At 34.7% G+C, this 12,695-nt stretch overlaps 1 protein-coding gene across 3 annotated transcripts in view; it reads left to right on the top strand.

Annotated features, from left to right (window-relative positions):
* The window catches only part of LOC126688813 (pleiotropic drug resistance protein 3-like), an 83,633-nt gene that overhangs the window by 7,198 nt on the left and 63,740 nt on the right, over nt 1-12,695 (top strand). The window contains exons 19-24 of one of the 3 annotated variants that reach the window (XM_050383672.1): nt 1,179-1,262; nt 1,970-2,103; nt 2,297-2,524; nt 3,191-3,362; nt 3,482-3,736; nt 4,426-4,934. The exons of 1 other annotated variant lie outside the window; for it this stretch is intronic. In XM_050383672.1, the coding sequence (XP_050239629.1) occupies nt 1,179-1,262; nt 1,970-2,103; nt 2,297-2,524; nt 3,191-3,362; nt 3,482-3,736; nt 4,426-4,692 (1,140 nt within the window). In that variant the 3' untranslated portion in view covers nt 4,693-4,934. Of the gene's footprint in view, nt 1-1,178; nt 1,263-1,969; nt 2,104-2,296; nt 2,525-3,190; nt 3,363-3,481; nt 3,737-4,425; nt 4,935-12,695 lie in introns of those variants that run through there. One more of the 3 variants, XM_050383674.1, reaches the window with a different exon arrangement.

Here is a 12,695-nt window from a genome sequence, read left to right as displayed (position 1 = left end):
AGTGCCTTATTTTAGAAAATTACGACATACTCCAGCTTATAATATTGAGATTATAAGATTTATCTACTAACAAATTTTGGCTAAATTATCCTGGCCGTAAAATTAGAAGTCATCTCATTCTTTTTGGGCTAATTATACTACAGGGTCTTTGTAGGGAGCATGTTGTTGGTATCTTGTCATCCGAGGAACATTGACCTGTCAAATGATTACAGTAGATTTGCTTTTCCTGTGCTAAAATCTACCTAAAAATCATATTTCTATCTTCTGGGTAGCTTTTATAGGCTTTTAGTCTATGGATACAACTCAATTCAACTCAAAGGTCCTTAATCTGAACTAAATGTGGGTCGTAATATGGATTGTTATGTTATCCTATCCACAGCTATATAATTAGTTACCTGAAAAGTTTATGATATTTTTCTACCTGAATCCGCATCATTTTTGGTATTGCTTTTGCTTTCTTATCTAGAACAGTTAGAACTTGAGCCTAGTATTACAAATAACTCAAGAATGTACAAAAATACTAAAATACTAAGTTTTTTTATGAGAAAGCAGATTTGAGCCTATTGCTTGTTCCAAGAGAGTGCTCTTGAAGAGTTGAACCCATTCTTGTGCTTCTAAGCAACTTAGCCTTTAATTTTGTTAGACTTATGGTTAAGTGTTTAAATTCATCATTTCCTAACAGCTTAAGCTTTTGGGACAATTGGTAATTTAATATGGTATCAGAGCAGTACTTATGGTTAAGTGATTAAATTCACCATTTCCTAACAGCTTACGTTTTTGGGATAATTGGTAATTTAACAAATTTCATTTCAAATCCTACCTGCCTATTGTTTTGTATGCACCAGTCATTCTAAAGCAACATGCTCTGCAATTTTTCCTTCCTCATAGTTGTGGATGAGCAAACTATACTAACATTATCCATCACTCTTTAGTATCTTTCTTACTATGATTTTGATGTTCTGTGCATAGTACAAAATTAAAATATATCACAATTTTGAGCATTTCATCAAAGTTTTATCTTTGCTTAGATTTATATGGTATCTCAAACCATGAGGACAAATTGCTAAATTTATTAAGATAACATGAGGCACATGGTCGACTGTAAAAGATTTTCTGTAATCTTCTTAGTATTGCTATTAAATGATATTTTGTACAACTCAGTAATCTTTTTGGTGCAGTTGATTCTAATGAAAACTGGAGGACAGATCATTTATTCTGGAATTCTAGGTCATCATTCAAGTAAACTTATTGAATATTTTGAGGTATGCCAGACTGCCAGCAATTTATGTTGTAACAAGCAAGCAAATTTCTATTCATAACACTGAACATTCTTTTATAGCATGTTGTTTCCTTGCGTGGATAGACAACTGACGGATACTAAAACCATCTGTATATGTAATAAATAGACGCATGAGAAGGATAAATTTTTGGCTGAATAACATACATAACTTTACTTGCATAAGACATGGCAATTAACATTGAATCATACAAGTTAAAGAGAGAATCTCTAGTGCATGTAAAAGTTGAGTTCCACCAAAAGCTTAACCAAAAATTGGGTCTTGAATCCCAAGAAAATTCTAGTTAAAGTTTCCAAAGTGTTCTGAAATCATTACATAGGTTTCTAAATGTGCTATTATCTTCTGCATATTGATTAATCCAAGAATGTACATATCAATTTCCAGAGTGCTTGAACTATATCTACATACGCCAGTAACCTCCTCCACCTGTCCAGTCCCTGCAGGAAGTGTTAACGTCTTACCTTATTTTGGTGGAATTAGTGATTATTATTTACCCATAAAACATCACAATCATTAAAGGGAATATATAATACTCCCAACAAAAAACTTGAAAAGTTAAAAATGCTCACCATTGACTATCTTTCACTTCTTTAAATTTGACAATATTAAATAAATCCAAGCATGTAGGTTGCTATAAATCACTGATTTCAATATATTTTTCTATTCAACAGGGTATTGCTGGTGTGCCAAAGATCAAAAATAATTATAATCCAGCAACATGGATGTTAGAAGTTACTTCTGCTTCAGTAGAAGCAGATCTTGATATAGATTTTTCCAGAATTTATAAGGATTCACCTCTGCATTGGTTAGTATATATTTACTAAGATTGATAGGAAAGCTTTGTTGCAAATTGTGTCGAATTAATTTCCTAAAAAGGCATGCATCACTCTATCTATCAAATTTAAACTTTTCCCAATCGTTTACACATGGTTATGACTTATGATAATTCTATTTGGTTTCTAATTAATTATAATCTTTTTATTGTTCTTGTATTCTAGTGACACCATCAAGTTGGTAAGACAGTTGAGTGAGCCGCAGCCAGGTTCAAGAGACTTGCACTTTCCCACTCCTTATGCACAAAGTGGTTGGGTGCAGTTTATGGCATGCCTATGGAAACAACACTTATCTTATTGGAGAAGTCCTGAATACAACTTGGCACGTTTCCTATTTATAATTGCTGCAGCACTGTTGTTTGGGGCAGTCTTTTGGCAGAAAGGAAAGGAGATGTAAGCATCTAGATATACATGCATACATTTAGATAACAATTTTTTTAGAAAATTTTAAAGTACATGCATCTAGACATACATATGCATTGAGATAACGAGATCTCTGAAAAAAAAAACTTTGGGATATATTTTTCTATTTCATTGTTCTTTTAACTCTTATTTTAACTGAGAAGGGGGGTGGGGAAGGTTGTATGCAGTGCACAAAGCTCCCACTTATGGGGGGTTTGGGAAAGGTCATGATAGGTAGTCTTATCCCAATTTATTGAAACGACTGATTTCCGGACTCAAATCCGCTACTTGTTGCTTTTGGTGGAAGACATTTGCCATCACACATAGGCCCAACCTCTTAGTTTGGAGGAAAATAGAATAGAAAATTTCTTGTGTTTATTCTTAATAATAAATTTCTTTCAAAAGACAAAACATTGAAAACCACTATGATGCAGTCTTTTTCATTTCCTTCATTACTTTAATAAAAAAAATAAAAAACATGTCAAACACTCTGTCATTACCATCCTTATAAATCCATGGTAATAAACAAAAATTACAAGCTTGATTGAACTTTTGTTTATTAATTGTGGATATTATAAAGCTTCCTGCAGCTAATATTTGTAGTAGACTGGCATGTGAAGCTTTTAAATTCCTTCTTTTTCTTCTTTCTTTCCAAAGAAACACTGAGCAGGATTTGTTCAACATCCTTGGATCAATGTATATGGCTGTAATATTCTTGGGCTTAAACAACTGTTCAACAGTTCTTCCATATGTGGCAACTGAGCGCACTGTTCTGTACCGGGAAAAATTCGCAGGAATGTACTCCCCAAATGCCTACTCATTTGCACAGGTTTGATAGTGCTTTTATCAAAGAACAACAATTTTTTTCTTTTACAAAATCAATTGTATTGTCTTGATATTTGATGAATAACAAGGGTAATAACTTTTTTTTTTTTTTTAATGTTGAAGGTGATCATGGAAATACCTTATGTAATTTTGCAAACAATTTTGTATGTGGCCATTACATATCCAGCAATAGGATTCTACTGGTCAGCTTACAAGGTCTTTTGGTACTTCTATGCCACATTCTGTTCTCTTCTCTACTTTGTATATTTAGGGATGCTGCTAGTTTCAATGAGCACAAGTATCGATGTAGCTTCCATACTGGCAGCTGCAATCTACACCATATTGAACATTTTCTCAGGCTTCCTTATGCCAGGACCGGTAAACCCTTTCAACTCTTCTATAAGTAGTCACTTAGAATGCTGGTTTAATCTTATAAACAGGAAAAATATGTTAAATGGATAGAAGCATTTATAAACACACAAGGGATATCTTCCTCTGTACCAAGAACATTCTCATTCTTAGAATATTCATTACCTTGTCTATCTGATGTTTAACATGATGAAAATGAGAATGCAAAAATAATGTAGTGAGTTACCACTTCTTACCGAAGTTTCCTAGAAAGGTGGAAGAGCATTAGAGAAAAATTTTCTGCATGTGCCCCCAAAACTTTTTGCTATTTCCATAGAGTGATGTTATATATGGCTACTGCATAAGCCTTACAAACTGCATGTCAACTTTTAAAGACAAAAAAAAAAAAAAAAAAAAAAAAAAGGTAATTCAGAAATTTATTTATCATGTTGTTGATGTAGCACCAATCACATTGATTGTCACCTCAGTTTTTGGTAGTATCTATAGCATTTTCCTTTCACAGAAGATAGTAACACCACTTTCAGTTTCTTTCCTTACACATGTCTGCATGGGTACTAGGGATTTGCAAATAGTCTTTAAAAAGTTATCATACCTGAATGGATCATAAAGAAAGTTGTTCCACGGTGTAGTACTTCTTATACCATTAAGCATTGGGTACAGTCAAGCTAAACATAATAACTGTGTTACTTAATATGCAGAAAATTCCTAAGTGGTGGGTCTGGTGCTATTGGATCTGCCCTACATCTTGGTCCCTAAATGGCCTGCTGACTTCACAATATGGAGATATAAAGAAGGAGATACTAATCTTTGGGGAGCTCAAGACAGTTGGTTCCTTTCTTGAAGATTATTATGGCTTTCGACCTGATCAATTGGGCCTTGTGGCCTTTGTGCTCATTGCTTATCCAATTATTTACGCTTCCCTGTTTGCCTATTGCATAGGGAAACTAAATTTCCAACGGAGGTAGAAATGAGCTAAAAATTGCTTGAAATACACTCCACGCAATTGTATGGCATAAATATATGTATAGATATTTGCAGTTCTATTGCATGACAAGAAAAATAGTTTTTGGCTGTATATAAATTCTGTGACATGCCATATAGAACCAGAGATTTTAGAATCAATATCTTCCCCTCCATCAGAAAGACAATGTGATGAAGGGTGGTATTTGACAACTCAATTGTATGCCAAGAAAATATAGTTCTTGTAGCAAGGATTCTTATGGTTTGCTTGTAAATCACAGAAAGCCCCAACTGGTGTGACAGAAAACGCTAAAGCTACTAACAATTTTACTATAAAATACTTACAAACTAATATGCCAATAATTGCATGACACATAACCCGCTATATAAGGGCTTTGTAAAATCTCATCCTTCTTTAGTTTACCAATCCAAAAATGAAAATCTCCTTCATTCGCTCCACTGACTCTTTCCTTATTTTTATTTTACTAACATTAAGCTATATTGTTACGTAATATGGGTGAATCTGTTGATTGGTAATATCTGATGTGTTAAAAAAAAATTGGCAGAAGGAAACTGAGAGCAAGTGAAGGCTACCCTTTAAGAGATGATGTCGGTTGAAGTGATAGTTGATTTCAATATGCTTAGTGTGCTTACGAAAGACATAATTGTGGACAATGTGAATAGGATTTGCCAATTGAAATCCTTAATTGGGTTCTCTCGAGGTAATTTGCAGAGTAGCATGAGTTTGCCACACTATGTTGTTAGTTAGCAAGAAGTGGGAAGAATTTTGGAGAATAACATCTTGAGCCTTTGAGGCACGAGTTCAGTGAAGAAATCGAGACTCAAAGCCTCAAGTTCTGATTGCTAACATGGAAATATTTTTGCCACATGGAAATTGAGTCTTAAAGACTTGATTTCCATAAAAGAAGAAGAAGAATCTAAAGATTTGAGATTCTGAAGAAATTGAAGATGAAGAGAAGAACCCAAAGGAAGAAGAAGAATAGTCTGCATGGGAATAGAAAGAACACGATGAAGATCTGAACATGGTGAAGGATTACACGGAAGAAGAAAGGACCAAGTGAATAGAGGAAATCGAGTTTTAAATACTCGATTTCCACGTGGATTTTTTTTCCACATCAGATTGACATCACACACAACTCGAGTTTTAGAAACTCAAATTTCACTTTTGAACTTGAGTTTTAGAGTATCGAGATGCCAGTTTGCTATATAATTTTACAAACTTGACAACTAATTAAAATATTTAAAAAATAATGTTAAATGCAAAAAAAATTCCTAATAGGTCATTGGACTAGGAAATGTAAATAAAATTTCGGCCAAAATGAAAACTGGACTTTCTAATTTTAACTGAAATTCATTTGAGTCTTCTAACTTTATTTTCGTTCAATTGAGTTTTCTAAGTTTCAAATTTATTCAGTTTGGGCTTTTTGTTCGATTTCGTTAAAAAAATTGTCGTTAAGTATGCAATTAACTAATAAAAAAAATTTTGAAAAAAATAATTCACATAAAAAATCTATAAAATATTTTATTAAATTTATAGATATTTTTTCATGTGAGAAAAACATTTTTTAAATGGCAATTTTTAAAGAAATTTGACAGAATACCTAAATTAAATAAATTTGAAACTTAAAGGACTCAATTGAACTAAAGTAAAGTTAGAAAATTCAATTAAACTTAAGGGTATAATTTGCATTTTAGCCTAAAAAGTTTTTAGGGTTATGGGTGGGTTGAAATTAAGTGTGGTTGCAAACAAAAACATATAGTGCAACCACAATCAATACCATCTTATCAAAATTAGAAGGGGACGTGGATCAGATGTAATAGGCGTGAACCAAATTTCTAAAATTGGTTCGATGAATTAGGTTAATACATTCCCTTTTTCAATCGCTGTTTAAACCTTAATCTAAAATCAAGGGCAAACAAATAATTTTACAACATAAGGATATAAATATCATTTTGATAATTTGTAGACAACCTATTTTGCAACATGTATTAATTTAATCCAGAGGGAAAAGGGTTTCTTGGGGGTAGAATTGTAATTTCAACTTTTGAATTTCCAATCACTTCACATAAAATGACGTGTCACAGGCTCCAATTAGACTATTGAATTAAAATGTTATGAAATGAAGTTTTTAGTTCGATCAAGTTTGATTACAAACAGTGGGTTCCAGTTAGCTCAACTGGTAAAGTCTCTGGTGGTTGTATAAGAGATTTGGGGTTCAATCCCCGCCTACACCAAAAACTGATTGATGTCTTGGTCTGATGATAAAGAGCAATTATCAGGAGCGGACGCCATAGGTTGAAACTCTCTCTAAAAAAAAAAGTTTGATTACAAACAATTGATTTTGATTGCTTCCATTTGGAATTAAATTAAAATCAATGACATGTCTTCATCCTATTAATTTTGACTAAAAATAATGGTAATGATGCACACACTTGATCTATCCGATTGTTAAACATTAATGACCCCTTAATTTTTGGTGAAATTACCCTTTTAAAATAGTTAATTTAATAATAATTGGAGCATATTAATGCTAAAATTGAGTTAATTTAGACCTATTAATGTTAAAATGGAGTTAATTTGGGGCCTATTAATGATAAGTGTATTGAAACTCATTTCCAAGAAATGACCTATAGTTACTCTTTTTTGAATCTCTCTACTATGAATTTTTTAATGAGATTTTTTCAAGGGAAAGTAGACATATGAGACTTTGATTTGAGTACAAGAACAGACTGTTTTAGATAAGAAACAAGTCAGATATGATTTTGTTTACTTCCCTCGTAATCATTTTTTCTTTGCGTGCTCCCCCATACATGTCAACTCTCAATTAATGCACCAACCCAGTGCGTTGGACTTGGATGACATTTAGAGAGCTTTTTGATGGCGCATTGAGGCATCTGGGTGCTCGAAATAGAGTCCAGTGTTTGGATTGATTAACCAATCCACTGACGAAGGGACTGATTCATGGAATCAGTTTTGTGAAAAGTGGATCAGTGACAATGAGACAAGGATAGGTAGAGCTTGATCTCTGAGCATGGTGGGCTTCAAGTTCTGAGAGAAACACCAAAGATTGCTCAAGTGTGGAGACTCAATACAACGGTAGACAGAGGTAGTTGAAGGCCATGAGAACATGACTCTGGTACCATGTTGAAATATATAGACAAGAGAAACTAAGAAAGTAGTGGATTCTTGTGAGGGTTATTGTCCATTACTTGCTGTCGACCATTTCCATGAGTTATGAAAAAAGTTGTAACAAAAAACAAAAGTTGTGTCCCTATAAAACTGAGCAAAATTTCAAGCTTGTGGTAATTTTTACTAGGAGTTTTAGAACTCTTATCTGATAGATTAGTATTTAGTGCTTATCTGATGGTGCGTAATTGTCGCACTTGCAATTAATCAATCTCTTTCAATAAAATTAACCCAAGCACCAAGAAATTCTGTTAGACCAACTCAAGGTGCATCACAATTTCAATGACCCCATCAGAAGAAAGAGAAACACAAAGGATGATAACAACAAAGAAAGATAGCCAAAAACTTTTGACGAGTGATTACCAAGTACCAAGTGCATCACTTTTTGTTTGACATTTCTGATTGATTTATGAAACAAGATATAAGGTTATTAGAGAATCTTGTCTATTCGGGGGAAAAAAATAGAGAATTTTGTCACTGGTTCGAAATGAGATGTATAGCTAATTATGAATGCCATGCTAACTTTAGTCCTTTGTATGCACATTACTAGATAGTAGATACTCTGCGATCGGAATTTTTCGTGCATCTCTGTAACATAGAAATAGAATATGGGTAAATATAAATAAGGGTAATTTGCGTTTTTTGACTCTCAAATTTGGGACATACACGTTTTTGGTCAAGCAATACAAAATGACATAAAGCAGATAGGAAGACAGAAAATTCTCCAAGTTTTTTGATAAGCAATTCTCCAAGAAGTTAGTTGTCCATCATTGCAACTATACAATCCCAACATCTACTAGTTGACATTACATTCCCAAGCAATTTGGGATCAAGAAATATCTGGAAAATTGCTATTCAAATTAAAAAAGCAGCATCTTTTCTGTTCATGGGTTATTGGAAGTACAAGAAGTTGTCTACAATATTCATTATAGACAACCTCAGAGAAGGCCAGGATAAAAACAAATATATCAGTTCAAAAAATGGAGCTAACAACCATTGGAAGAAGCTTACAACCATCTTTTCAACACCATGCTTCTGTGAGATTTTGGAGCTTGAAGGTGGTTATCAATGGCGGAAAAACTATGACAGAAATGAGAGAGAGATTTCTGAAAGAAGAAAATTGATTATACAAGCTCTAGTTTAATACATTAAACAGAGCTCTTTTTTTTTTTTTTTTTTTTTTTTTTTTTTTTTTTAAAATGTAACAGAGCTCTATTTTATAGAACCTGAGAATACATAAAAATCAAGAACCTTCTAGAAACTCTATCCTAACCGTATTGGATTTGTCTTTGCCTTAACATACCTAAAACGTAAGTTCATTTTTTTTAAGACAAAACATAAGTTCTTTTTAATCAATAAGCAAGCATGAAGATGTTCTTTTTAATCAATAAGAGCTTGTTTGGATGGGATGAGTTTTGAGTGATATCACTCAGTTTTCTGTTTCCATCATCCAAATTATGTGGGTCCAACAGATGAGCATTTGTTTGGATGAGTTTTGAATCACGGTTTTCATCACTCAATGACTTAGTAAAATGGATGCCAGTGACCAAAACTGAAAACAGGTTTCACCTGTTTTCAAAACTCAAAAACTAAGTTTCAGTGGCAAGTCGGTAAATTAGATGAAATTGTGGGCCCCTTCGCCAGTGCATTGTCACATCCCACCGGTCACTCTCTCTTTTCTTTTCTTCTTCTTCTTCTTTTTTTTTTTTTTTTTTTTTTTTTTTTTTTTTTTTCACTTTTCTTTCTTTCTCTCTTCTTCTTTATCTATTCTTCTTTTTGTTCTTCTTCAGAGCAAAAAGCTCATACTCACCGACCACTCACATGCACAACGTTCTTTTTGCTTTCTTTCGATTTAGTGTTCTTTCTTTTTTGTTCTTTTTGTTCTTCTCTCACAGGTCACTCCCACGCCGACCTAAGCTAAGAGATCATCGGCGTTGATCTTCGATCACATGCCGAAAAGCTCCACCACGTGCTTGTTCTCCTCATTGCTGCTATCGTACTCGTTCTTCGATCTGGCTGGAGTGTTGAAATCGGCATCCACAGCAATGGTGGATCTCCGTTGGAAGCTCGTTTTTGATCTTGAAGCTCCTTTTTTTATTATTTTTTTATTATTTTTTATAATTTCGTGGTGTATCATAAATAAGTATGAATGAAGTTTTGAATTTGGGGTGATGAGCTGCTTTAGGTGGTGTTAAATTGTTGAGAGTTTTTGTTGTTTGTACTTCTTTGGTTAAACTGTGAATGAAGTTTTTGTGTTAAACTGTGACTGTGGTGGTGGCAAAATGAAATGTGCAGTGAAGAAAATGGTGGGAGATGAGGGTGAGGCGGGTAGGCTAATAGCAGTCTATAACCATTGCTTAGGTATGGGTCCCACAAAAAGTAAAAAAATTTGAGTGATGAAAAGTTGAAAATATGTGCCAAACGGGTGGAATTAGGAAATTGAGGTATTTTAAGTGATGAGTGATGAATGATGAGTGATGAAAATTGAGTGAGGATTGATGAGTGATGAAAAAAAAAAAACGAAACAACCCTTAAGCGATCATGAAGATTAAGTTTGAATTTTGTCAATTCACCTGTATGCCTGTCAATTAGTACAGCTCCAAAGATGTCTGCTGTTATTTCTAAAAAAAAGTTTCTCTCAACTACAAAAAAGTAATGATTGCAATAGTTGTCTGCAGCTTGATAAGCAATCTACTCTAGCTATTTTTCCCCAAGCTTCAGCAGAAACATAAAATTTTGGTAAGATAAAACTGTTAGCCAATGAAATGATATCTAATTCTTGATACAACGAATATTCTTTGTGTTAATGTGTAATAGGTTGTGGGCTTTAGACCCACCTTGTTTACTTGTATTACACACTCTGCCTCCTATATAAGACACTCATGTGTATTTTATTATTTTGAGAAATACAATACATTAATTCTGTAATTCTAACATGGTATCAGAGCCACTGCTCTAACTTTCTTGTGTCTTGTAGTCTTTTTTTTTTTTTTTTTTGCTACCTCAGCTTCTCTAGTCAGTAAACCTTTTTTTTTTGTGCCTTCTCTTGACTGCTTTGTAGCTGTCAGAGGTCCTCAGGTTGAATCCCTGCCGCTAGAAGCTTGCTCTTTGCCAACAAGACCACTGCCTTCGTCAGATTTGTCCCTACGGACCTCCATGTAAGACATAAGACATATCCACGAATAGATCGTCAACCGATCTACTCAATGCTGGAAAAATCATCTTCATCGGACGCTGCATGCGCAGACCAAACTTTCGACAAGTTTCTCCACGCGCTTTTGGAAACTTGACTGACATCATCTGGCTATCTGTTGACGTCACTTGTTGACGTTATCTACCATGTCAACCCTAGTTGCCTCGCCGACTAACATCACTTGCTGATTTTGCTGATGTCATCTTTAGTTGACTTTGACCGACGGTTGATTGTTGACTTTCTACTGTTTGACCGTTGACTTTTGCCAGAGTTGACTTTTTTGCAATCCAGGTGCTCCTTGTGAGGGATTTCACAATTCGCTCAAATACCGATGGGCTTGGTCTGTGATCGAATGCTATAAAAGATTTGTGCCCCCTCATCCTTCACCAACTAGTCGTTGGATGGATTGGTAAGGCACACGATTTGACAAGTGGTATCAGAGCTCGGTCATAGGTTCGAGTCATTGGAGCCGCATTGTGAGGGATTTCACAATTCTCTCTAATACTAATGGGCTTGGTCTGCGATCGAATGCTATAAAAGATTTATGCCCTCTCATCCTTCACCAATTGGTCGTTGGATGGATCGGTAAGGCACATGGTCCAACAAGTGGTATCAGAGCCCGGTCATAGGTTCGAGTCGTTGGAGCCGCATTGTGAGGGAGGGATTGTGAGGGATTTCACAATTCACTCCAATACCAATGGGCTTGGTCTGCGATTGAATGCTATAAAAGATTTGTGCCCCCTCATCCTTCACCAATTGGTCGTTGGATGAATTGGTAAGGCATACGGTCCGACACTCCTTTCCCAGTTTTTTGCTTAGATTTCATTTTTTTTAGTCCATTTTTGCATATTTTGCTTCTAAATGAAGAATAAGGACATGTCTTCTTTTTATTATAACAATCATCGCCGACAATCCAACAAATGTTTTTGCAATTTTTGCAAATTTCTTGGCCACAATATTGAGACTTGCTATTAACACAACAAATCAGTTGTTTCCATTTCTGCTGCTACTATTGCTAAAACTGAGAGTATCCAACCAATGGCTCCCGTCTCCGCAAATTCCAAGTCTTTTGGATCCACTATCACCATTTCCACAGTTGACCTTCAAAACATCATCGCTAATACTATTCGTATGGTTGGTAATGCATCTTATTCCTCTTTTCTCTCAGTTTCATCTAGTATGTCTCCTTCCTCTTGGCTTATGGATTCTACTTGTTACAATCACATGACACCTCACCCATCCTTATTTTCTCAACTTGAACCTGCACCACACCTTCTCAATATTCACACAGCTAATGGTTCCACAATGTTTGGTTATAATATAGGTTCTATCTCGACCTCCAACCTCTTGGTTTCTGGGGTCTTTAATGTTCCTAAGCTTTCTTACAATTTATTTTCTATGGGGTAATTAGCTGAGTTGGGTTACTGTATTATCTTTGATTATTCTGGGTGTATTGTGTAGGATCCAAGGCTGGGACAGGGTCCCAGAGTTGGGCGTATGTTTCCTATGGACAACCTTCGTCTTCCACCTGTTACTTCTGTTTCTATTGCTGCTGCAGTTTCTTATATTTCTTCTGTTGCACTTTGGCATGCTCGACTTGGTCAAGC

Source organism: Quercus robur, chromosome 6 (genome assembly GCF_932294415.1).
Source record: "Quercus robur chromosome 6, dhQueRobu3.1, whole genome shotgun sequence".
Classification (NCBI taxonomy): Eukaryota; Viridiplantae; Streptophyta; class Magnoliopsida; order Fagales; family Fagaceae; genus Quercus; species Quercus robur.
The sequence above is the reverse complement of the archived record's forward strand: the minus strand, read 5'-3'. Positions and strand labels throughout refer to the sequence as shown.